The sequence below is a fragment of the Postia placenta genome (assembly GCF_002117355.1).
Source record: "Postia placenta MAD-698-R-SB12 unplaced genomic scaffold POSPLAscaffold_5, whole genome shotgun sequence".
Lineage (NCBI taxonomy): Eukaryota > Fungi > Basidiomycota > Agaricomycetes > Polyporales > Adustoporiaceae > Rhodonia > Rhodonia placenta.
Genome location: NW_020169836.1, coordinates 1,522,579 through 1,548,821, shown reverse-complemented (window position 1 = coordinate 1,548,821; position 26,243 = coordinate 1,522,579). Strand labels below are relative to the sequence as shown.

The 26,243-nt window shown below is 52.5% G+C and overlaps 6 protein-coding genes across 6 annotated transcripts; 3 read left to right on the top strand and 3 right to left on the bottom strand.

Annotated features, from left to right (window-relative positions):
* Positions 1–582: 582 nt before the first annotated feature.
* Positions 583–2,091, top strand: POSPLADRAFT_1140450 (hypothetical protein; the record flags this gene model as incomplete). Its single annotated transcript, XM_024485173.1, has 5 exons — positions 583–901; positions 940–979; positions 1,014–1,191; positions 1,517–1,671; positions 1,845–2,091. The coding sequence occupies 5 exons, from the start codon at positions 583–585 to the stop codon at positions 2,089–2,091; spliced, it is 939 nt and encodes a 312-aa protein (XP_024340363.1).
* Positions 2,092–2,824: 733 nt separating this feature from the next.
* Positions 2,825–4,969, bottom strand: POSPLADRAFT_1033187 (hypothetical protein; the record flags this gene model as incomplete). Its single annotated transcript, XM_024476917.1, has 7 exons — positions 2,825–2,844; positions 2,900–3,143; positions 3,206–3,855; positions 3,927–4,089; positions 4,142–4,237; positions 4,288–4,720; positions 4,779–4,969. 7 exons carry the CDS (start codon positions 4,967–4,969, stop codon positions 2,825–2,827), a joined length of 1,797 nt encoding a protein of 598 aa, XP_024340362.1.
* A 1,277-nt stretch (positions 4,970–6,246) lies between these two features.
* Positions 6,247–7,301, bottom strand: POSPLADRAFT_1139140 (hypothetical protein; the record flags this gene model as incomplete). The annotated part of the gene is made up of 4 exons (XM_024485001.1): positions 6,247–6,393; positions 6,457–6,779; positions 6,827–6,920; positions 6,975–7,301. The coding sequence occupies 4 exons, from the start codon at positions 7,299–7,301 to the stop codon at positions 6,247–6,249; spliced, it is 891 nt and encodes a 296-aa protein (XP_024340361.1).
* Positions 7,302–9,324: 2,023 nt separating this feature from the next.
* POSPLADRAFT_1139761 (hypothetical protein) lies at positions 9,325–10,668 on the top strand (the record flags this gene model as incomplete). Its single annotated transcript, XM_024485083.1, has 5 exons — positions 9,325–9,368; positions 9,394–9,622; positions 10,266–10,336; positions 10,394–10,529; positions 10,570–10,668. The coding sequence occupies 5 exons, from the start codon at positions 9,325–9,327 to the stop codon at positions 10,666–10,668; spliced, it is 579 nt and encodes a 192-aa protein (XP_024340360.1).
* Positions 10,669–13,036: 2,368 nt separating this feature from the next.
* Positions 13,037–15,705, top strand: POSPLADRAFT_1033185 (hypothetical protein; the record flags this gene model as incomplete). Its single annotated transcript, XM_024476916.1, has 11 exons — positions 13,037–13,159; positions 13,184–13,238; positions 13,328–13,418; positions 13,490–14,078; positions 14,130–14,132; positions 14,186–14,539; positions 14,601–14,699; positions 14,756–14,848; positions 14,959–15,303; positions 15,362–15,543; positions 15,603–15,705. 11 exons carry the CDS (start codon positions 13,037–13,039, stop codon positions 15,703–15,705), a joined length of 2,037 nt encoding a protein of 678 aa, XP_024340359.1.
* Positions 15,706–15,896: 191 nt separating this feature from the next.
* On the bottom strand, positions 15,897–25,425 carry POSPLADRAFT_1045879 (hypothetical protein; the record flags this gene model as incomplete). Its single annotated transcript, XM_024478884.1, has 12 exons — positions 15,897–16,040; positions 16,062–16,210; positions 16,269–16,374; positions 16,424–16,548; positions 16,611–16,894; positions 16,948–17,382; positions 23,654–23,779; positions 23,833–24,214; positions 24,264–24,310; positions 24,359–24,421; positions 24,476–24,883; positions 25,004–25,425. 12 exons carry the CDS (start codon positions 25,423–25,425, stop codon positions 15,897–15,899), a joined length of 2,691 nt encoding a protein of 896 aa, XP_024340358.1.
* Positions 25,426–26,243: the final 818 nt, after the last annotated feature.

The following is a 26,243-nucleotide window of genomic DNA, read 5'->3' as shown; positions in this document are numbered from 1 at the left end:
TGTGGCGGCGCCTTGCTGTCGATGCCTGCATGTACTTGTCTGCGTGCTTCGGCGCACGTATGTATCTCCTGTCCTGGGGGAGCTGGCGCTCCGACTGACCAAGCGTTCCCGCATGGGCGCAGCGCATCTCCACGAGCTCTGGGCCACCCCCATCTCATACCATAGGTGTTCCGCGCGCTCTTGCCTCTTGCGTGCGCCTATCGCAGCGACGGACGCGTCCAGGTGTATACGTCATACCGGGTTTCTTGGTATTTGTCCCTTCTTTACTGTAGACTGCTGGTCCGCGGGTAACAGATGCATACACCCAGGCCGCCCAGGCACACACCATCGATATTTCACCTCCCGCAGACGATAGCCAACGGACACCTGCATAAATCCACCGTCCGTGTCTCCAGCGTTGTTCACTCAGACGCCCGCGTCTTCAGGCCTCGCTCTATGCAACGGCCTTGGAAGTCACACGAGTACGTCGTCATCTCGCTGGCTCAGGGACAGGGACTGCCAGACCGGTCCCGCAGCTCGAAGAGGCCTCGGGAGTAATCGTGCCTGTGGGATTGCCGCCCTGTGCTGAGCACGACCGAGGACATGCGCGCTCATCCGCCGCAGGGGCATCTACGCGCATGCTGCGTATGGGTTGTGGTTCCGCTGCACTGGGATTGGGGCTCTTCCTACTCGAGCGGTTCCCTGGGGATCAGGATCAGCGAGGGTGCCTGTGCCTGCACGCTCGCCGCCGGTGGCATAGCCCCGGATAACGGTAATGCGGCCGTGTGCAGAGCCAGTGGGTACAGCAACTCAGGGTGCAGGGCGAGCGCTGACAGCTCAGACCGGTTGCAAACCTCGCGGAGGCGTGCGCGCGGCATCCGTGCCCTGCCGCTACCGGATCCGCCAACGTGCACGGCTCACTGTGGGCGCCAGCGCGGAGCACTCTTCGACGTGTGATAGCCTTTGACGAAGAAGGCCCAGACACCACCATATCACGGTCGTGCGTGCCTTCTCTTCACCACCCCCTTCCCCAGGGGCATATACGTCTTCGCCAGCATTCGCATCGCACGTGTGTCCATGTGTGTGCATTCTTCGGCTCCCGGACCACCCGAATCCCGAATCCCGACGGACGCGGTATCTGGAATACAAGTGCGCGAGACCGCTCGGTTTCTGCAGACATCCAGGGGCATGATGCATCAGCGAGAGGCTGTGGTGCGTTGGTTACTGTGTGCAGACAACTGACCGTAGCGATCGGTGCCTTGGTGGTCGTGTTCCCGTGTCGTGATACAGCAAGCAAGGCACTCATGCCTAGTTCGGGCGGAAGGAAATTGAGTGCTCCTAGCGTGTCTGGGACCTGATCGCTATGTCCTGCCTCTCGTTCCCATTCCTGCAGTCGCTGTCTCTGGTACATGCGTCCTCGTTGATAGGATTTGAGTGCTTCCAGAGTGATGCGCACCGCGTACACCGGCGTCGTGTACCAAAGTCCACGGACTCAGCTCGTGTCGTCTAGTCCATAACGCGTAGCTATAGTCTGCAGGGACATGGATGCGGCGCCACTGCTGCCCTATGTACATTTGAGAAGCAAACAATGCCGCCGCTAACGGACGCCTTGGCAGTACTCGCCAACATGACGGCCGAGTTCACTTTGGACGAAGAGCAAAGAAGCTGGCCCGTCGTGTATGGCTTTCGGCGGTGAGTTTCTACATTAGCAGGGCAACGAGCTCAGCAGCCTGTCCTCGTCCCCAGTATCCATTAATTACATGCCATTCGGGGTCAAGTAGCATATTAAACACAAGTACAACTAGTAGGCTCCAACTCGAATGATACAACTAGGTTCTACGATTACAGCAAATGCAAACCTAAAGGAAGGGGTGGACGATTCCGTTTGCCGCTTTCTCTTGCGAGGGCGTGCGATGTCTGGCTAAACTGTCATTCATCGCTGAAAGTATCTTTTGTGACCCAACACTCGACCGTGGCCCATCTGTGTGGTCCAGGATTATGCACAATCGGGTTCCGCGCGAGGCAGCTGCGCGGACTGGACAACAGAGTCACGAGTTTCCGACAGCGGAGGAGGTCCACCAATGGCGACTTCGCCTGCCGTTCAGCTGGTGAGTTCGAAATGATACTAGAATCGGCCGACTTGTAATCGTGCGCACCTGAAGATCGCTAAAGGTATTAGGCATGAATGCTTATTTGCACGAACCACGAGCAGCGGCGAAGTGTCTGTCCAGGTGTGAGTGTTATGTGTGCCTTGTGCGCCTGATGAACTGCTCTGAGCAAGAATCAAAGTTCTCGTTCTTGCGACGTACCTCTCCGGAATGCACTCACAGCGGCTTGACGATGGGCGGTGTTTGTCTGTGAAGCCTTGCGATATATCAACCGCTGTCCCGCAATAAATATGTAAGATCCGAGAACGATGGCGCTCAGTAGGCGATTACAGTATACTTTGGCTCGTTGTATCGGAGAGAAGGCAATTCAGCGTTTCCGTGTTGACTGGATGAGCGAGACAGCGGACAATGCAGCGGATATACCAGAGTCATGGTCCTTCGTGGTATGCCCGGAGCCTGCCAGGGACGCATGGCGCTTTTAACCTGAGCACAGTGCGTAGGGTAGTCATGATCAGAATATGACTATGTCCAGTATTGGGATACGGAGTATGGATCAGCCATAAGAAGGGTCCTCAAGGTTGGCTTAATAGGATATGCGCCTGACTCAAGTCAGTAAGTACATCAGATATCACGCTCTCTGTGATGTAGCGACTTTTCGACATCAATGGCCATATGGCCACGTTCTTCTAGACTACTTTCTTGTAAACTCGCCAACCGCTGCAGTTGGCGGCATGTGATCAGAATAGCCACGGTCCAACTGGATTGACAGAGTATTTAGATACCGTCTCGAACCCAAAGAGAACAGTACACACCTCTGCCCCTTGCGCCCTCGGGCCTGATCTGCAAGCAGCTTTGGTGAATCATATTGAGCGCCTTGACAGCGTCGCGCGCGTCGATAACACACGAGATATTGATCTCGTTTGCGCCCTGGCTAATCATCTCGATATTGACGTTCCCTTGGCCGAGCGTGGTGAACATCCGCCCTGCGATGCCGACCATATTTCGCATGCGGGTGCCCACGAGAGACAGAATAGCCATGTCACGGCTGACGGTGACCTGGGAAGTGCAGGGGCGTTGTAAGTAGACGCACGTTGCAGCAGCGGGTGCAGGCTGCTCACCGTTCCGCTTTTGCGGAGCTCCCGCACGACGCGGTCGAGCACCTTCTTATCCAGCCCATCCTCGATCGCCATGCTGACATACACCTCACTCGTGCTGATAAGGTCGACAACAACACCATAGCGATCGAGCGTGCCGAACACGCCCGCAAGGAAGCCGTGCGAGACGCTCTTGCGGTTCGAGTTCACATTCAGCACTACGATGCGCTCTTTAATCGTCACCGCCGTCGGCAGCTTGCGCTCCGTTTGATCGCCATGTTCTCCCCTGGATGTAGGTGCCGCTCCGGGCACTGCGAACACCCCAAGCATGTCGTCCTCGGGGTATGGCGCCGCGTCCATGTCTGCATCCGGGTGGATAACCGTGCCTCCGCCCTGCGGGTTCTCGACATTTTTGATGCGTATGGGAATCTTCCTCCGGATGACCTGCTCCATCGTGAACGGGTGCACAACCTCGCTCCCGTAATACGTCAGCTCGGCCGCCTCCTCCGGGGATATGATCGGGATCAGGCGTGCCGTCGGCACCTTGCGTGGGTCTGCCGTGAAGATTCCGTCGACCTCTTTCCAGATCTGTAATTCTGATGCACCGAGACCAGCGGCAAGAAGCGCTGCGAGGAGGTCTGTGTACCCGCGACCTACTTGCCGCAGGAGCGAACCTGGTACGGGTCCAAAGAAACCTGGTGCTCGCAATGTCAGACATGGTAAGCAGACGATATGAGGCACATACCTGTGACGACGGGAACGCGGGGGCCACATTGTCGAATGCGCTCGCTGACGGCCTCTGCGACGCGGTCGTAGAAGTCCTGGCCGAGTGTCTCGTGCGAGTAAGACCCCTCGTCTTCTGTGTGCGGCACTATGTTTTCTAGGCTGACATATTCCGCATCGATTCCCTGATGAGAGATGAGTTGTATAAATTCTTTCAGGCAGCGTGTTCGTGCTCACCCTATCTCTCAGGATGGCTGTCATGACCTTACACGCTAACCGCTCTCCAAAACCAATAATATTGTCCCTCGATCTTGGCGAGATCTCATCGATGACCTGCACTTGACATTAGCGCTCGCAGTAAGCGAATGTTCATTATGACGTACCTGCGTCGCAAAGAGAAATGAACGTAGGCCATCGCAGTCCCGGTCAATCTCCAGCTCGAGCTCCCGCAGAATTTCTGAATCCCGGATGGCTGCACGTGCAGCGGTGATGTGTTCCGAGCGGATAATATCGACCGTGCTGTTAAACACTGCTGGAGCGTGATTCGCCTGAGACATGCTGAAGGAGCCTCCGGGCGTGAACAATTCCCTGGGCGATGACGTGCTGCGCTGCCGCGGGCTGCCTACTGGAGACTGGACTTGCGAAGCTTGAGAGAATAGGGCGGGCGTCATGCTACCCGGGGTATCTGAAGGGCTGCTCGTACGCTGCAGTGCTTCCTTAGCAGCGCGCAGCAAGAGATTCGTGGTACCGAGCGCCTTAGTCGAGCCCGAGCGTGCTGAGCATACGATTGCGACCTTATGCTGGTCTATGTACTCCCTGAAGGGCATGGAAAGTCACGCGCAGGACACACAGGGGTTGGGAGTGGGGTACGCACGAGATGATATCGTCCGCAATTTTAACCGCAAACTTCCCCACACTCGTACCGCCGAACTTTTGGACCAGCCATTTTGCTGCAGGGTCGATGGTGTTTTGGTGAAGATTTGGTGGTGTATGTGGGAGGCTGGGCGACGACACTGACGATGAACAGGATGAAGAAGCGGAGGATACGGTAGAACGATCAGACATGGCTGTAGCCCTTTCAGTGTTACAGGTTGGTCGTATTATAGCATACTGACATACCACCAAAGTCGACGGCTACTCCAGCTCAGCCAACAGTATGCAGCGCGGCGGAGAGAGTGAATTCCGAGTCGTCTAGGAATGTCAAGCAAACTAACGAGTGGTCCAACTGAAAGGCGAGTCAGAACAAGTCAGAGCAGTAGCAACATAACAACAGACACAGATTTCGACTAGCCCTAAGGTCCGAGTGGGAAGATGGCAAGACAGTCATGATTCGTGTCTTCATCTTGGGAAGGGCTCAGGATGACTCGCGCATTTTCCCAAGATGGAAAGTCCGGCGGCTCTGTTGGCCGACCCCGGATGTGCGATTACATAAAATCGAATTTGATTAATGACAACCATTCAGTTCCATATCGGTCCTATGTTACTTATCAACAGCGTGAGCAATGGACTTAATTTATTATATGATGTTCCTCTCTCTTCTCAGCCGCACATCACAACTAGCAGTCGGAAGCTGAGAGTCGACCAGTTCGCCAGGTTCATGCACAAGGCAAGATGACAGAAAGGACTCCAAGCGAGTGTATCTGCCACGTTGTGCCCGAAGGTGCACAATCAAAGCAGCGGTGTACTTGAAGTAATGAATGATGCACGTAAATTGAAGGATGTCATGTCACGGAAGCCGCTTTAGTTTGTTCCATCTTACGTATAGGGAAACGCACATCCCCCAAGCTGGCTGAACGTTAACATACGTGCCAGTCAGTGCTCAAAGAATGCCCTTTGCACAGTAAGTGCGGAGCAGAGAGGGGCATAAGCTGCAATCTACTACATCTCGTCCTCATTTTCCTTGATGCTCTAGCGTGGTGCACGCTGTCGCCCTATGTGTATCTGAGGACGAACGTGCGTGTACAGAACAAGCATCTATGCTTCCTGAAATTAAAAATGTTTGCCAAGCTATGGAATACCAGAGACTATTTTCAAAATACATCGCTATTCTATCAACTTTCTCTTAGATCAATATGTCAATTTGAATGATGAATCAGTTACCCAATTAGCACGATACAGCTGTACAATATGCCCCATATGTTGTGAAGAAAAAAATGGACGAGAGAACAACACAACTGAAAAGGCACGATACATAAAAGATATCTGGTCGGAACGGTAGGCCAACAATGCCATAAGCGAAACAGGCTGTATACAATCTATCACTGTGTGATCCCTGGAAATGTATCTCGTTCAGTATATAGATAACGCCTTCGTCATAACGTCACAGACCTTCCGTGGAGTCATCATCTGCTATTTCTCGGAGTGTAGAGTGAAGTATCATCACAACGGAGCATTTCAGCGCTTGCCGGAGGAAGGAGCCAAGTTAGATGCTCATCATCTTGCGCCGTCTTTGACTGCGCTTGGAAAATCATGAGTAGTGACGCAACAGACTTGACGCGAGGAATAGTTCAGCAATCGGGGCCAGCAATTGAGGCCGAGATCGGACTACGTACTTGTATAGGGGTCATGCATTGGTCAACAAAAGCGGAGAATGGATGGTGCAGCGCGAGGGTAATGAGAAATATGAGTGAAAAGGTCGCATTGAGTGCCGCAGACTCGGCTAGTATTGCAACTATCTTAGCATAACGGAATCCATGTTGTCGTCCAAGAATATGTGTGAAGGAGCGATAGCAGTAAAAGAGACGTATCGCGATGAGCAGTGTTACAGCAACGTTAAGGGAAAGTGTGGTTGCAAAATAGGGAACAGTGGCATGAATGTCCGCGAAAGGAGACGATCGCCAAGTCATCTGGAGATACACTATCCCAAGGCCTATTCCTGTGATGTGAAGTAAGGAGGAGCCTATATTTTGTCCTGATGCTCACCGATTGACGCAAGAAACAGGCCGCACGGGAGAAGCATCACTGCCCAGAGGGGAACTATAGAAAAGCCTGTAAAGATTATCTTGCAGCGCCAAACCTAGACAAGGAATTGTGAACTGCCTTCACCTCATGAGAGAAGGGCTACTCATACCAGCAGCGCATCCATGAGCCAGTTACCAATCACCCAAGAAACAGTCGCGACTTCATTCGTTGGAATCGAGTACATATCAACTTCGTAAGCAGACGGGCCGCCAGGGTAATTCCGATTGTTGATGAATGATAATTGAGTCATCGCCATATCAGAATATATGGCGAGAGTTCCCAAGATGAAGATGACAGTGATGAGGATCAGAAGAGACGCAGGACGTTTGTAGTCGTGACGATTGAACTGTTGTATAACGAGCTTGAGGCAGATCAAGAAGAGGGCCAACTCCACGCCGTATATCATGCATTCGCACAATGCACCCTGCAGCCACATGGTTTCTTCAACAATCAGTTCGTGGGTTTCATGTGGGGCATACGGGCCAGTGCTCATCTACGCGGTGATTTATCACTGAGAGTACAGATGAATGTAGAAGAAAACATACGACGGAGCCTCTTCGGGAGGTTCTGAGTTAATATGGGTTGTTAGAGTAATGTCATCTAGCACAACGTGTCCACCTCTTTCTATGGTTATCTGCCAGCGCTTCCCATGCTTGCGGTGAATGACAGCGTGGAACTGATCAAACGTCTCATGCTAAGCTGTACCGTAGATAATCAGTGTCCTGTACGTATGCAGCCTTGTTGACATCATAGAATGCAGTCAAGCAGGTTCGATACGGATGGTATCGCGAGATCCTCGTAGGTAGCTTCGCATTAACGAGCGAGACTTCATCTGAAAAACTAACTGTGAGATACAGTGATGTGTCAGCATCGAAACACGGGTGGATATCATGAGCTGAGACTTGAAAGCGTTGCGGGCCAAGGATGTGTTTGCTTTTGGGTGCAGCGTAGCCGCTGGCCCGAGGCACATGGTTAGTGCAGTGTCGCGGTGTGGGAATTGGACATATGTTGCGCGCCGTAGGTAGCTAATCACTGTCCAACGAGGCCGGTGGTCTTTCCAGCGTTGTTCTCACAAGATTGTGTGCAATTGGTTGAAAACTGGTTCCTGAAGGCATACCACATTCTCTCTTCTGTCGGTGGTATGCACCGGTGTCACTTCAAGTCCCCGTTGGATGGTATTGATGAGATGCGAGGCCACGTCGCGCTGCATAGAAGCCGCAGCGGTTGAGGCTGTAATGATGATAAACATTTGTTACCCGGCAAGTAGTATTGACGATGGATTTATATAGTATAAGGCAATCATGGAGTATTATCGTGTCCTCGGAACTGGTCACGTAAGGTGTGAATTCGATGCAGCCTGATCAAGCGATGGTACGGACTAACCATTTCTATCAGCCGCCGACAAAACCGCGTATCGAGATGTGTATGTACCTCAATCCCGAGTGTACATATCATGGAGTTCGTAATTTGAGTGCCTTGAAGAATCGTTTCAATGCAGAGAATGGAAAGTCATATGCAACGTCGAGTCCTTCTGCCAGCCGACACTTGTGGGGTCATGTCATGTGATCAGGCGCACTACTCAATTCGTCACTCGAGTCCTCAGCTTCAAGTGCTCAGACACCCCGTGCCCATGCCTTTAACTGAAGTCGGTGTAATCAATATTGTGTCGGTGATATCACTGATGACATTCAGAAGCAGTGCATACAACTTATAAACGTTGGTCCAGCATGCCCGGCCGGGCAATTATTGTCGGCTGGCTGCCACTATCCTCTTGAGCGAGATTCCTGTTATCGAGGCAACTTGGCCAATGAATGTTCTTGACAGGCTTAGCCCCGCGATTAAGCCACAAAGGCCGCACAATCAAAGCAGAATTTCATTTAACGGTCAGTCAAGGTACGCGGTCTGATTTAGATGATATATCAGAATGGAAGCTCTCCCTGAATCCGCTCTATCCGAAGCGGGATATGATAGCAGCCTCGCTGTTGAGCGGTTCGCTAATGAATTGTAACAGACATACATGCCAATCACGACGTCATTTGTTCAGGAGAAGTGACATCGGACGTGCTTTCGGTGTACTACACCGAAAACAGTCCAACGAGAGATGGGTAGAGATGGGTAGTGGCTACCCATTTCTCGTCTGGACTGTTCACACTCATATCCTTTGGAATGAAGTGGTAATGGTACTTTTGTTTTGTTGACGAACATGCATTCCTCTAATATACAGGACGTAAGTACTTTATTTCCTATACAATGCTGACGCAACGTCCCCGTCGAGTCGAACTTTAGCTTCGGACGGTTGTGAGTGGCTTCAGCATATGCCATTACAGCACCGAGACACTTTAGACACTTTAAAATAACATCACACAAACCTCATGACAAGGACTAACGTTTGGGCAACTATCCTTGGTGCCGGAAATGTTGCACTTCACATGACATCTACAGGTCGTCCTCAAGAAACCATGCCCTACAAAATATACTCCAGCCATTTCTACGCATATATCAAGTGCGTGGCCGATCTATTAGTAAAGCTTGCTTACCGTTGTGAAAGTGGCAATTGTGATTTACTTAGAAGAAGAGATCATAGAGCAACGTTTCGTTGGGCTGGTGTGCGATAGGATTGGGCGCAAAGCTGGACTCGTGTTCACCATATCTCTTATCATAAACGGCGCTACATTATGTACGGCCGCGCATGGCGCGGACGGGAGTCCTGATGGCCTGTCCTGGTTCATGACCATCGCACGGGGAGTTGTAGGGGTGGTGCGTATTCCTATAAACTACCAGATCTTTTTTGTGGGATGCGACAATGACCTCACGATCATGAGGAGAGCGGAGGCGAGTCTCCAGAGTTGTCCACTAGCGCAAGTGAAGCTGCGAATGAGGGAAAGAGCACGGAAAGAGCAAATTGTCAGGCAAATATATACACATCGTTTCGCATCTCCTGATGATTGTCCTCCAGTATTCCTCATGGCCACAAACCTTCCTCTAGTCGTACGCACAACTCGGATTCCGACACTCAACTTCCCTCATGTTCGCATGTCGATGACAACTTGGCTGACCGCTCGCTATCTCCGTCTTCCTCATTGTATTGTCTGCCGCAGAAGATGCCCGCCTCAGCACTGTTTGGCGGATATGCTTTGGGATAGGCATCGTCTTGCCCCTTACGGTGTTTTATGATTTTGTGAGTGCATTGATGTAGCCAAACCGGTAAGCATGTTTCATTAGCATGTGCTCTTACTGCAACAAAGCTCACGAGCGCTGAGTACGTCTGTATTGTATCGTCTAACTCGAGTCAAACCATCTCACATGCTTCTCATAGGTCATATCCCACATCAGGTCTGTATTGGTCTATGATAATATTCAACTCATCTGACTGAATCCGGCCACGTTCCGTCTGCTGCAGGGGACTTGCTTTGGGATTTCCGCAGCTGGCGTTGCGGCTTTCAAGCTCGTTCAGACCAATTTTGGCAAAAGGTGGGGGGTCACTTGCCTGTGGTGTCTGGTTGCTGGCTCATTCGAGCCCCATTACAGGTGGACGTTCATCGTTGCCGCGATATTCGGCGCACTCGGCATGATCGCAACCTACTTTTTCGTGCCGGATATGACAGGCGTAGATCTAGGGGAGGAAGATGCCAAGATCATGCAGTATCCTTATGAGAATGGGTGGGTGGGTGACGTGGGTGAAGCTGACGCCACGCAACCTATAGACCTGGTCATGCGCAGCAGGTCTGGGGTCATGTGTTGGAGACGAGCACACACAGCACCGAGAAGACTTTCAAATCAGGAAGTTCCCACAGTTCATTTGACGTATTGCGTAGGTCATCTGCCCGTGCTTTTCCCAGTGGCATGAGTGTAGTAAATAGAAAGTGCGCCGCAATCTGCAAATAACTGACGCCGCACTGGCAGGTGGGTCAGAGCATGAAATTGATGAATCAATGGACCCACCAGGAAGCGTCTGCAGGCGTCGTTGATACGTGCAGAATGCCTCGATTAGACAAAAGCAGCGTTGGCTTGTCGCCTGACTCCCGAGTCTATTGTGCAGTTTGTATATGTGACGTAAAAGATCCAATCGTCGTGAAGCCATGGCAATATCTCGCTGATTGTATTACGAGCCTTGCGATTGAATTCCAGTCTCGCCTGCCACATGAGAATTCCAAGAGAAGTAAACCGGCTCCAATTCAAACGGCTCGGACAGCTGATACGCGGTCACATGATCGTGACACGACGCGTGCCGGCAGACAATTCACTGCCATCCTAACACTGCAACATCCGAGCCAGCTTTATCTAGGTAATCACTGTGATCGCTGTTCTCTGCATCTCTTTCCTACTTTGCCTCAATGATCTTATTTGAGCCGGGCTGTACAGGTTCAAGAGTCGACAAAATCTGAAGCCGGGTTGCATCACGAGGCTCTCGACTCAAATCCGAGCTCCTGCGTAACCACTGGGTAGATCGATATTTTGGTCACTCATTGCCTCGCGCGTATAGATTGGTGGAGTACTTGATTCATCGCTTTTGACTATGACTAGCACAAAGTGCACCGAAGGCAAAGAGGTAATCGGATGGATGACAAATGAAGCCGACTCGCCACCTGATATGCTCTGGTCAGTCAATAATGCGGTGATACGACCTACGAAACCCTAACCCCTAACCTGGGTGCGACCTAAAGGGACTAGAGAGACGGATTATAGTCTAATGAGAGGGGAGTTAGCAGCAAGGTGTCCCGCGGTTCGAGTGAACACGAGAAACGCCCTTGGGAAAGGTTACGAACAAACAGGTAGGTACGAGGTGGCTTCGACACGTCGTCGAAGCTACTCGGAAGCTGTGGAAAGTTAGCGACGATCGAAGCTCGGCAGAGCTCTTCGATGTATCGTAGAGAGAAGGGACACGATTCGATAGGGTGTACTTAGCTAGGGCGCGGTTCGCAGTTTCTTCGACAATAGTCGAAGTCGAAAGGTTCGTCGAGATGGTATCGACGAGTGAACGCAGTGGACGAGGTTTCGAGGTTACGCAGTGGGGAACGAAGTGACGCAGTTGAGGACGTAGACGCAGGGCGAACTCGACTTATGAGCTCTGAACTCGAGGGGGGGGGAACGGATCTTGTATTTTTAGAGAGAAGTACGACCGATTTTATACTACACAGGACGCTACGACTATTCGAGAGTGGCATACGAGTACAAGGGGCTTTGCATTGTTCCTCAAGAACCTGCCTCACCGAGAGGCACATACCAAGTCCATCGGTAGAATGACGTCATGCCGAACGCGGAGATGAAGGGCAACATATGGCCACTTCGGACCGGTAGCCGTCGTGAAGGCATGCCGCGAGGTTCGATACCCAATCGGGAAAGACCGGCTACTTCGGTGTGGCTTGGAGCGAAGCGCGCGCTTGGCCGAGCGGCGTCAAGTGGCCCTATTGTTCGCCGAATGCGGAAGATGTTCCGAGGTCTACGCACGAGGCATCGGGAAGACCGTGCCGAGCTTCGAGCAAGCGTCGCGCACCGTCGAAGGTGTCGAAGAGCGTCGAAGGCGAAATCGAAGTGTTGGGAGACTGGGTCGAAGTGCCGGGCGGGATGCGAGTGCCGAAAAGAGGTGTATCGGGGCCCAGCGGGGCTCGGCGCCTATCAGCGGACAGACAACTTAAACCACATCAGCGACGCGGACTGATTCCAGCTTATATCAAGCTGACTGCGACTGACCTGCCAGGGCACAAGGCCTAGGCGGCGCCACGCTTCTAATCATCCTTTTGTGATCATATCGAAGGTCGGGCTTCTTGGCCCGCCCATGCCTCTTCCAAGTCACTATGCATCAGTGTGTTCAATCGCGTGCCAAGATTTTCCACTAGCGTTTCATTTGATAACGATTTGTTGCACACGCGCATCTCATCGTAGTGATATATTCCATGTATTTGATCAGGTCAATGACCTAGACTCACTGCACTAGATCATAGGTGTTCCGTCCAAACACCGGACATTCATGAATGGCTATGCACCATATATAGCCGCTTCGCTGTGAATAGGGGAACGTGATGCAGGCCGGATCGGGAAATGTCTGCAATGTGCATCTACTGAACTCCGTGAATGTGCAGTCGATGTGAGTGCAGTTTCTACGTGATATCAGCTGCCCAGAATCGCATGGAGTTTGCATGAAATAGGGCTTTATAGCCTCCCGCCTCTGCCATGCCGCCCTCTATCGCCGTCGATACTGTGGCCGCCGGGAAGAACGGGATGCGAAAGTACTCCCGGCCGGCCGGCGGCTTGATCGGTGCGGCGTCTCCTGGCGTCTTCACGAAGTCCAACTTCGTAATGACTATTTCATATGACTAGGCCAATTCCGTAAATCTCGGAGACGAGGTAGGGCACGGAACCATTGTAATCACAGGTACAGCATGCAGAGAATCACCGTTGCATGTCTATATATTGCAGCGGGGTGCGGCTGATCCGAGTTACAACTTGAACGCTCGCCTTCAGATTCTTCCCTCGATACTACTAGTACTCAAATGGCCACTGCCACAGTCCTCGCGAATAACGACCCTCTGGATGAGGTCAGAATCATTGCTCCGTGAGTTCTATTCATCCCTGTCATGGTGAAAAATGACAATTTGACGCAGGAGTATTCTCGCGATGACATAGCCAGGGAATGTTGGGATATGGCTATGACGCTGCAGTATTTCTCGAGTATTGCGAGAGGCGTCGGCCTCATGCTATCTGCTGTGACTCTGGCTCGACCGATTCTGGTCCCCAAAAGCTCGCTCTTGGTACCACGACGTGTCCGCGCGAAGCCTACGTGCGTGACCTGGCCCCCCTGGTGTTTGCCGCAGTGAAATACAAAATACCCGTCCTCATCGGATCCTGCGGCGGCTCGGGTACGAACGCGCAAGTGGACCTCTTCGCCGACATTATCCGCGAGCTGTCGAACGAACATGGCTATTGTGTCCGCGTTGCAAAAATCTACTCTGAGTTCGATAAGGCTGTGGTCAAGACTAACATTGAGAGTGGCAAGGTCAACCCGTGCGGACCCGTCCCCCCTCTTACAGTCGAGGACGTGGATGCGACGACGGTCGTCGTAGGTCAAATGGGCGCAGAGCCTTACATAGCCGCTCTATCAGCTGAAGAGCCTGTTGACATCATCCTGGGCGGCAGAGCATACGATCCTGCGCCATTCGCTGCTGTGTGTCTCAAGCACGGGATCGACGCAGGCATCGCTTGGCACATGGGCAAGGTACTTCCTTTCATTTGAGTATCCAGTCACTTTTTAACTATACGCCCACAGATTGTACGTATAATACGCCTGCTGCTAGAAACCCACGCTCACTGGTGCATCTGCAGCTGGAATGCGGCGGGACATGTGTCGAGCCGAAGCAGTCGATGATCTTCGCGACCGTACGCAAGGACAGCTTTGACCTCGAGCCGACAAACGACCATTCGCGCTGCTCCGTCACTTCTGTCGCGGCGCACACCCTCTACGAGAAGACGCGCCCGGACCTGCTTCCTGGCCCGGGCGGCGAGCTCAACCTGCAACACTCGACATACGAACAGCTGACGCCGACCATCGTGCGCGTTCGCGGCGCCGTCTTCGAGCCGCGCAAATACCAGGTCAAGCTCGAGGGCGCCAAGGTCACCGGGTTCCGCTCGATATATATCGGCGGGATCCGCGAGCCGGGCCTCATCGCGCAGATCGACGTGAGTGCCGCAAGTCGCTTGCGCCTCGCGGACGTGTTCCCATGTGTTCTTGATTTCGCAGACAGTGCTCGAGCGCGTGGAGCAGTACGGGCGGAGTATGAACCCGACGTTCGAGGGCGAGAACTGCCGCATCGCGTTCCATGTATACGGCAAGAACGGGGTGCACCTCTTTGACTATATGGCATCTTGAACCAGAACACTGATCACACTGCTCAGGTTATGGGCCCGCTCGAGCCGGTCATAGTTCCTGCTCACGAGCTGTGCATCGTTGGTGAGGTACTCGCACCTACACAGGAGCTCGCGCACAGCGTATGCAACACCCTGCGGGTGGCCACGCTGCACTGTCCATACCCCTACCAAGCGCGTGTACCCCCTCTGATCAGCTACCTGCTCCTTTGCTGACACCTCACACCATGCAGATCGCCACGGCCGGGAACCTCGCAGGACCGCTCAGCCCGCTGGAGTCTGACATCGGCGCAGCGTCCGAGTTCTCCGTGTACCACCTGATGGACGTCGACGACCCCGTTGCGCCGTTCCCCATCTGCCACGAGACGATCGGCACGCCCGGGAAGGACAATTCGCGCTGGCCGACGTACGTGCGCCAGGTCAAGGAGAAGTCTACCGCGGCGCAGGTGCTCGAGGCGGCGCTCAAGGAGATGCGGGCGCAACGCCCGGACCCGGTCGCGCGATGGCAGGAGGCAGTGGCACGTGGAGACAAGACGATCAAGCTACGCGATGTCGCGACGGTGCTACGGAGCAAGAACGTGAGTGCTTCCTCCTGGAATGTTCTGGAAGTATTAAGACTGACATTTGTTTTCGCAGAGCGGACCGTATGAGCTTACCTTTGATGTGATGCTACCGAACGAAGAGATCTTTGAGGCGGTGAGGACCAGCCGGACATTGACGAAGGAGATCCTGGCACGGGCATACAACGTCAAGCCGGAAACGGTCCTTGCTTGTCTTTTCTTCCAGCAAGCCCGCGCGTTCAAGTTCACTATTCCAAGGTGTGTTACGACGTATAGTTCTTGATGTTGATAGTGCTAAGTATATACATGACTCCCAGAGTGTATTCGAATGGAAGCTTCGGGGAGACAGATATGCACGGATGTCAGCAGCACATTCCGCTGGGGGACATCGAGATACCCCTACCTGCTCTCAGTGCCTAGGCCCTCAATCCGTAGTCATCTTAATGGGATATTGTACCTGTAAACGGAAACGAGACGTTTCTGGAGGTTTATGCTTACGCCCATACGATCGGGATTTCTGATTCGGCAAGTGACAAGAAAATGATGCAGCCGCTTCTATTACTCAATATGGAAAATACATTGGCGAGAAAAGTCCGCACATATTCTCGAGATCACTCGGGCTCCCGCCAGACCCCTTCTGCATTAACCTGACTCTCCGCGAAGTCGTGTGCACTCTGATCGTCGCTGCCCAAGTAGCTCTGCATGCGCTGCATGAAGTCCGTGATATCTTCGACACCTTGGTCTCTGATTTCGTTCTCATATCCGCCGTCGTGCACTGGCGCGTGCGGATCCCAGCTGATCGGTATGCCACGCCAGCCATTGTTCAACGCGACGTAGTTGAGGAACTTGCGCCATAACGGGTCGATAGACAGAACGAGTGGGTCTCCTATGACGATCAGGAGGGCTTTTGCTCTCGTGATGGCCACTGTTCATAGCGAACAGAGTATCAACATCATGCCCAGAATGCTCGAGTGAATTCTTACCGTTCAGCCTTCGTGGATTCGCCACAAAGCCCAAGGTATGTTTCGCATCGAAGGTGAGTAGTTCCTTGCTGCTCCGGACGGTGGTTAGCATGATGACTCTTCGTTCCTACGACGGCGCGTAAGCGACAACAGCTACCAGCGTTCATCTAACTCACGTCGCCTTGGAATTCCTCGACGCTTGCCACCTTGATGCCAGTTCCGACATTTGCGCGCTTGAGCGTGTCGCGGAACTTGCGCGCCTGCGCGTTGTAAGGCGTGATGATGCCGATCTCTTCATCAGCTAGAGAGGAATGAGATGTATGAATATATACCCCAGCCGAAGAAAGCGAGCACCGGACGTACCCACGACATGTCGACGTTCTGCCTTCAGCTTCTGGATATAATTCTTGCCAACCAGGATCTCATCCGTATTGAAGTACGATGGCGACGACGCTTCTCTTTCGTCCTTGCCGCACACCGCGTGGAAGATTACCGGGAACTTCCGATTGGGGAGTTCCTTCCATCCAACAAAGGAGTCGATGACCCGTTTAGGACCGCAAGCACGCAGATCCGAGCCGTAGAACTGCTCGTTCGAGAAATTGAGGATTGTCTCGTGGGAGCGGAAGTTCCTCTTGAGCTTGACGAGTCTGCAGAGCAACACCATCAGACTCGAGTTCCAACACAGGTAGAGATGGCTCACGTCTTTCCGCTCCCCCTGTGCTCATCGTACAGGTCTCGTTCCATCATGCGCTCCAAATAACTGACGCCCAGCCCCAAGTCGCGCGCGACGCTCGACCTGATGATAGGCCCCAATTGCTTAGGATCGCCGGATAGCACTACTTGCGTGGATGGGGTAGTCATCGCCTTCATAGCTGTCATTGTCTCTGGTTCTGTCGCCTGAGCGGCTTCGTCGACGAATATATGGGTGAAATGGCCAGGTGGTAAGCCCACACCGAAGGCGAACGACGCCGAACCGCAAGTGGAAACGACGACACGGAATTGGGCGAGCTGCGACACCTGAGGGACCGAAAAGAAGCCTTGGCTGTTTGTGTGCGTATGTTGAAGGAGGTTGTCTGGAACGAGTTCTCGACGCCGAGACACAGCATAGAAACGGAAGAGCTCGGTGCTGCTCAAGCTATTCAGCCGCTGTGCTAGGATGTCAGCAGCGCTGTTGCTAGGAGCGCATGCGAGAACTCGCGCTTGCGGATCCCGAGATAAGATTTGACGTATGGTTTCCACTATGGTGACCGTCTTCCCGGTACCTGGACTGTCCAAAGAGCATCAACTGAGCGCGCACGCGCGGAAGGTATATAGATGATGCTCACGGTCCGAAAACAATGAACGGCGCAGCGCCTTTCTGGAGCCGCAAAATGCATCTGATTGCCTGCAGCTGCTCCGCGTTGTCGGCAATGAGCGGATTAAAAGGGACAAGGGACAAGTCAGATACGGTAGGAACCGCCTTCAGGCCGATGTCAGCGTCCGTGGGGAACAAGAAGCGACCAGGAGACTTTGCAAGTGCACCTAGAGCCTGGTGCTGTCGGCGGAGTGGGATACGGTTCAGCTTGAAGCGCACGTTGAACCGCTGACCGTTCGTCGGTTTGAAAGAAGGGTGGAAACCCAGGCCAACGTCATTGAGTCGAGCGACATGTACCCACCCTTCGAAACACCTGCCTTGCTGAGATCCGGACGGTTGTACTTCTATACAATCGCCTAACCGAAAAGTCTTAAACGATGTGCGGAAACCAATGGCTAGAGACACCCTACCTACGACAACACTGGGGCGTTTCTCAGCCAAACCAGGAACTACCAAACTGGATGTGTCAGAGAGACGGCAGTGATGCATATGCGTGGATATCCCTGATTGAAACGTACTAGTACAGATTCCCTTCCTTCGTGAAGACAACATCCGCAAGATCGTACACACGAAGATCACGCCTAGACAGAAAACATATGAGTTCATAACAATTTCGCATACTGCCAACAATACCTACTCCATGCGGTACTCCTCGATCCACAGTAACAACTTGAAGACGCGGCCGTGCGTGGCCGCAGAGAATGTTTTAGGCCATATACCTGCTCGTAATTGCGCTACAGCGTCGGAAGGCACATTCTCGCGTAGTACTGATGCCACCACTTCGGGGATGCGGTATGGGCGAAGCCTTTTGATCCATGGGACAGCATCCATAGCAGGAGGCCTGCGTCCAGGGAAGTACTGCTGACCTCCCCTCCACCGGACCCGTTTGGGTTGCACATACGGCACATCGGCTTTCAGGGCCTGATGATCAGCGGCTTCGCCTATAGTGGCTCGTAGCTCTCGGACGATGACGAAGCGTGTCTGACTTTGATTTTGAAACACGATCGCAAGATAGCCTTCGAATCGTCCACGTTCATTGTAACGCAAGGTGACTCTGATGGCCGCGTTTTTCCCGTGAAGGACTTCGTTTCCGCCCACGGCCTCGGCTTGGAAACTTGCGCAAGGATAATCAGTCGATCTGCAGCCCGGCACACTGATGAACAGAAGACGTACGGACAGGGCATACTGTGTGGTTTCGGAGATACAACAACTTGCACGATCGTCGAACGCGACGACTTACGTGTGGACTTGACCAGCAGATTCTTGCTGACGCCTCTCTCGGACTCGACGATCTCGACGACTCCGAAATCAACGCCCCCAGAGACAGGCGACACCTCTACGCCTTGCTTGTCGCGTTCAGCCTCTTCGGCTGCAGCCCTGTACGTAGCTACCTTTTCGTGGGCTCTGTGCTCACGCGTCGTTCTGTGCACATCCCACGTGCTCTTGAGCACCTGTGTATTACAGACATGACAAAACTTGACATTCTCTGGGACGCTCGCGGAAGTGATAGGAGTTACATCCGCAGGGAGGCCTTGCGAAGCAGCGAGCTTTCGATGGCGAGCACCAGCGATATGCGGCTGCCATATATTCATATTGACGACCTCGACCTTGCAGATTGGACAATACAAATAGCTCGACTTGGGTCGGCCATCCGCCAGGTCCTGATGTTTCTTAGTTAATGCGTGAGACTGATATACCGCCGCGGGTGAACAGATGAGACCGCAGGGTTCGCACAACTTGACATCGTGCTTGAGGGGACAGCCATGGGTTGTGCACCCGTCGAAGTAGAGGACGCTGGGACAGAAGTCGATGTCTTCGGTTGACATTGCAGACGTCAGTAGAGGGGAAGAGAGACTGTGAGCGCGGCGCGTAGGAAGGTGACTTATGTGAAGTTGCTTCAGCTACTAGAAGCGAGCAGCGTGGCCTCGAGTTAACCTCGAGGCACACGAAGAGAAGGTGCCACCGGGGCCCCACGCTACATGCTGCCCTGAAAATTGTCCAAAAGATTTTCCAGCAAGCGTGTCAGTGTGGTGAATAGCACAGTGAGGGAAATGGAACCTTTCGGGCATCTTGTTATCAAACGGCGTTCAGCGCTCACGGGACTATATATGTACGACGGCTCCAGACCTCCCAGACGGGCCACACGAGCGCCTGAAAGAACTCGGCAAGCGAATGATTCTCGTCCGAATAGTCTCAAGCTCTTGAGAGCAGAGTAATAGTCGGACAATTCCTTCAATCTGTGCCGACTCCGGATATTTATGTCTCACCTCGTTGAGAGAGGCTGAGAGCCATTTCCGATCGCTCATCTTTCTGACACTTGCTTGCGGTTATTTGCAACTACTTGCTTTTGGTGGCGCCCTCAGAGGTCGTCGGTAAATTGTTTGAATTCTGCCACATGGTTGCGCTTGCAGTTGGAGGATGCCATCGCATGTCCAGCCTTATCCACGAGCAGATATATCGCAGACACACTTGGCGGCACTTCGAGTAAGTACAGAACGTCAAATCTCGATTGGCTTACCAATGTCCAGTGTCCACTTCTAGTGATACCGGTGCATAAGTTTATGCGTCTGGGTTGTGGAAGACCGCCGACAAGATTGCAAATGTGACACAGCTTTGAGGATCTGAATTCCAACCAATCGCATAGGTTATGCGCTTCCGGCTAAAGTTTCAGCTCATGGTGTCTACCGGTGACACTCTACACTCCGACAGATTTTGTTAGAAGCTCTCACCAGGTTATGCGAAGGCCATGTGCGAGAGAACATGCAACAGCATCCGTATCGAGCCTCCTTGACTGTGTTCTAGAATGTCAGCACGGCTACATACATACACTAGGCTGATGGTCTGCAACCCGGCTTAGCATACGTCGTTTGATTAGTTCGCCGCAGTCTTATCCCGCAGTTTTTTCATGCAAGCAGTCATCCACCCCATACACAAGGAGGCGCCGGAAGATAACCATACAAAGGTGAGCAAGTCGCGCTGGATTTCAACACTCTAACAAGTGATATTGACTCAGAACTCCCCGGAGAGGCTCCATCGTATGTTTTCCCACTATGTCTTCCCGTACTCTCATTGATAAAACCATCATGTAGATGAGGGCCTATACGTATGCCCCATCAGAAAATCACGAGCAGATAGTTGAGGAAACCATGTGGCTGCAGGGTGCACTGTTCGGAGACATCCTATACGGAGTGGAGTTGACGCTGTTTCTGATCTGTGTCAAGCTCGTTTTACGACAGTTCAATCGCCACGACTACAAACGTCCGGCCTCTCTCCTCATCCTCATCACCGTCCTCTTCATCTTGGGAACTCTTACTACGCTCTCTAATATGGCGATGACTCAGAAATCATTTATTAACAATCGAAACTATCCGGGCGGCCCGTCTACTTACGAAGTTGATATGTACTCGATTCCAATGAGTGAATTCGGGATTATATCTTGGACGATTGGTAACTGGCTCATGGATGCGCTGCTGGTATGAGTAGCCTCAATCTCGTGAACGGAAGGCAGTTCACAATTCGTTGTCTAGATTTGGCGCTGCAAAGTGATTTTTACAGGAATTTCTGCAGTTCCTATGTGGGCTGTGATGCTTCCTCCGTGTGGGCTGATGCTCACGTCTATCGGTGAGGCTCAGGAGAAAACACGACTTCTCTTTCAACTAACGTCACAGGGATAGGCCTTGGAATAATGTATCTCCAGATGACTTGGCGATCGTCTCCCTTCGTGGACGTTCATGCTGCTCTTCCATATTTCGCGATCACACTTTCTCTTAATATTTCTGTGACACTGCTTATCGTGCTCCGTCTCCTTTACTGCTATCGAGTTTTCACGCGTATTCTCGGACAAGGGCATGGGTTCCGTTATGCTAAGCTAGCCGCGATACTAGCCGAGTCTGCAGCGCTCTATGCGGCCTTTTCACTCGTCTTTCTTATTACATTGGCGCTGCACCATCCGCTCTCCGCTCTGGTTGACCAGTGCATGGCTCCCGTACAAGTACGTCACCGATCCCAACGTTAATTGCTGACCCCAATTGCTGAAACATTCCCTGCTTCAAGACCGTCGCGTCGCTACTCATGATTTTTCAAGCAAGATCAGAGACGGCGCAAGTTGATGAGCATCTAACACAGCTGCTCTCTCCAGCAAGCGCTGGAATGCTCCGCTTTGATAACGCTCCTTCTCCGCAATCCGAGATGTAGCAGATTGTAAATCGACAGGGGGTCTGTTGCGTTATGTTCATGATGACATCTGAATGTTAAATGAAATACACTTACAGGGACGGACACACAGTCAAACACTAATCACGATCCGTTTTGCTTACGTCATTGTTGGCCCACCGTTCCCACCAAATTGCTTATTACCTATAGTCCCATTTGCATGGTTCTCTCATTCATTACTTGTAATAATTGTAATAATTGTACTGAGCTGACTGCAATGCACCCCTCATTATCTGCGTACCAGGGTATACCAAATTGAAAATCAAGAAAGGACATACAATATGCGCAGTATTAGATACAACATGGGCAAACGACCGATGTTTGTGCGCCGATAGGACGCTCCTCACTCTACGTCTCGCCACGGCCGATCGACGTTTCCTTCGGCCTCATCGTCATCATCCGCAGACATAATACCATCCAACGTTAGCGATTCCATCCTCCTTGCGAAATCATTCATGTCGTCCAGGGCAGACTCCCTAATGGCTTGAGCGTATGCGTCTGCGGCAGCCACTGGCACACTGGTGTTCCAGCTCGGCTGGTTACCCGTCCATCCGCCGTGCCCGTACACGTAGTTCAGGAATGAGCGCCATAGCGGGTCCAAGGCGAGCACCTCCGCGTCACCCACGATGATCAGAAGAGCCTGGGCGCGTGTAACAGCGACTAGACAGAGCAATCGTGTTCAATTGAGCAGGTCACAGCGAAGTCGGCGATGTACCATACCGTTGAAGCGCCGTGGATTGGCGACGAAGCCGAGGGTGTGTTTCAAGTCATACTCGACGAACTCACGGCTAGACCGGACAGTGGAAATGATAATCACGCGGCGTTCCTAACAATGCAAACATTGACAGCCTGAAAGGGACTCGGAAGGGAAGTAGTACCTGTCCCTGGAATTCCTCGACGCTACCAACTTTGACTCCGTCTGCTACGCCCCTCAAGGCTGCTTTAATCTTAAGGCACTGTGCATGGTATGGCGCAACGACACCGATTTGATCATCGGCTAGTAAAGCTTCCGTAAGATGATCATACATCAGGATATGACGTCCTTACAGATGCGTGGACTCCGCAGAGAGCGGAGCTTCTGGATATAGGCTTTGACCTGAAGGGCTTCGTCGATGTTGAAGAACGACGGTGATGACGCCTCCCGATCGTCCTTGCCAGAAATTGCATGCATCATGATGGGGAACTTCGGATTGACGAGCATTGACGAGCCCATGAAGACATGTGTGACTGCCCTGTCGCCGCACGGCTCCAGGTCACCACGATAGAAGCGCTCGTTTGGGAATTGCAGGATGGAGGGATGAGAACGGAAGTTCTGCACAAGTTTGACCACTCTACGTGCATAAAGTTAACATTCCATCGATGGCCTCAGTCACATAAAACGCACGATATACCGTGACGAGCACGTTCCTCGTAGGCTTCTCGTTCCATCAAGCGCTCAATGTAGCTCTTCTCCAGTCCCAGCTCACGTGCGACGGCAGAGCGAACGATCGGCCCGAGTTGCTTTGGGTCTCCCGAGAGGACGATGTTAGTATCGTTGCCAGCCATAGTCCTGATTGCTATCATGACTTCGGGCTCCGTAGCTTGCCCAGCCTCGTCAACGAAGATGTGAGTGAAGTGCCCACGAGCAAGTCCAACTCCGTACGCCACAGATGCAGAAACACAAGTCGAGACGATGACCTTGAAACGCTTCAGCCGAATATTGGGCGGAACTGAAAAGTGATCGGTGGCCCCGGGGTAAGGAGGTGTAGAGTACGTGAACTTGACTAGTTCGTCGGGCACTTGATTTTTGAATCGCGACGGCGCGTAGAACCTGAAAAGCACCTCTTCGCTAAGCATAGACAACCGAGATGCAATCAGATCGGCAGCGCTGTTGCTTGGGGCGCAGGCCAGGACACGAGCGTTAGGATTCACCCGAAGGACCTGGCGAATGGCTTCGACCATCGTAACCGTCTTTCCGGTACCCGGACTACATAACAGTACGTCAAAAACATATGAAATGTACGCAGCAAATCCACTCACGGCCCAAAGATAACGAACGGTGCTGAGCCCATGGGTTTGGCAGCAATGGATGCCACCGCTTGTAATTGAGCGGCATTTTGAGCAATCAGCCGGTTATGGATGTATGGGCGTACGGCTACAGTCGAAGGAGGCGCTGCCGGGACGAGATGTTGTAGCGAGGGGAAAAGGACACGATCTGGATCGAATGCCGTATCGAGGGCTTGGTGCTGGCGCATTAGAGGAATCCGGTTCAATTTGAACCGAACGTGGTATCGCCGGTTGCCGTCGTAGGGGAATGAACCATGGAAGTAAAGCCCAACCTCAACTTGACGAACGAGATGTACATGACCCTCAAACCAGCGACCGCCGTCCTGGCCGTGTGGCTGCACGAGGATCCTGTCGCCTGGTTACAGATCAGATCGTGCATATGTACAGACTGAGTTGATACTCACCGACCAAGACGCTTGGACGCTTTTCTGCGAGCCCTGGAACCTCCAAGCTGCAATCTTGATCAGTTAAAGTACATTCGCGACATTGACGGACTCACAAGTAGTATTTCCCATGCGTCGTCAAACGGGCATCCGGTATATCATATATCTGCAAATCGTGTCTGCCAAGTCAAGAGATGAGACCCGTCGTCGTATGGGAGACGTCAATTACATACTCCATACGATGTTCTTCAGTCCATATCAGTGTCTTCATGTAGCGCCCGTGTGTCGCACTATTCAAAACAGAAGGCATGATCGAGGTGCGGAAGAAGTTAATGATGTGTGACGGCGAGCCACGCGAGAGAGCATCTGCAATCCGCTTTGGAATCTCGGCCTGCGGGAGCTTGACAACATATTTTATAGCGCCCAATGCCGGAGGAGGCACGCCAGGGACGACATCTTTCTCAGGGTCCCTGGCAGTCCGCTTCCGGGGGACATAAGGCGCGATCGGCTTTAGCAAGTTGTGGTCGGCTTGACTCCCAACGATCCCTTTGACAGGGCGCACAATCGCGAAGGACTTATGCAAGACAGTATCTTCGAAGAGAAACTCTATGCGGTCGTTGTAGCGACCCAGATGGTCGTGCCTGAATGTCACAACAACGTTCATCGTCCGCCCGCAGACAAGATTGCGAACAGCGGGGAGAGTAATGGAGAACCTGCAGGAAAAATGAGTCTAACATTCGTGGGATCGACTGCATACTCACGGCGGCGTTCCCCGATGCGACTTCAACGCGAGCTGCGCATCGACGAGCGTGATACGCGCAAGTGGGACAGTGTTCTGTATTTTCACAATGATTTGTACACCTTGCTGGGCATTGGGAACTTCAGTGATTCCAAAATTTACCCCATCGTCGTCATGCGACACAGTAGTCCCGTGCTTGTTCTTCTCAGCCTCCTCGAAAGCGGCCTCGTAGTTAGCAAAGAGCATCCTACGAACATGTTGCGGCGTCGTGAGATGGTTGTTCCATTTGCTCTGGGGGAGTGTCCTAGCGCATACGTTACAGAACGTATGTCCGGGCTTGACGGCTTCCTCCTCCGGTTCGACGTCAGGGCTCACTCCTTGACTGGCGGCCGCACGACTATGGCGTTTGCCCCGGACATGAGGCGTCCAAGATGTTCCCGACATGTTGATGCCGCATACGAGGCAATGAACAATAGTCGCGCGGCCAGATTCGCGATTCCTGTGTCGTTTACCAGATAAATGTGATTGGTATACCCTAGTGCTGAAGCACACAACGCCGCAAGGTCTGCAGATATGTACATCATGGTTCAGAGTACAATCTTTTGTCTGGCAGGCGCCAGTAGCGAGGAGCTGTTGACAGTAGCCCGCCATTTTGCAGCGAGGAATCAGTTGGGGGCAGGAGATAACACGTCGCGCACCTACTGTGCGACTTTAAAGCCGAGGTGAGCGTCTATAGAAAAGTTGGGCCTCGAGGCAGGTGCCTCATTTATAGTGGAAATCCCCAGGCGAGCGGCAAGCGAGAAAAGTAAAATAAGCATTCGTCCTACTTCTTCGAGGTCCACTAGTAAGGGGCACACTAAATATCCGGGCATGCAATTCCTTGGTAAGTAAAGTCGGAGTAAGGCCAATTGCCAGCCGACGACAAAATGATCCCGTATGCGTGCCATATTTGACTCACCCATGTGTACCAGGTTGGTATCGGGGGTTCGATGTGCGTGGGAACCTTCCCGTATAGGCCGTATCCTGCCGTATCCCATCCCATCTCATCCCACGTGCACAGAGTGCACAATAAAGTGTGTCGTAAAAGTAGTCTATGCTTTTCTGTTCTGCGAGTATATGCCTCCAACGCCTTGCCCAAATGCTATCTCACGATTCGGCTGTTTAGGTCACCACACGAGCCTTTGCTTAGCATGCAGCCCTTTGTATAATGTTCTGTGATCTGCCTGCGGTCTCTTTTTTGTCTATATATCACTAGATTGTGT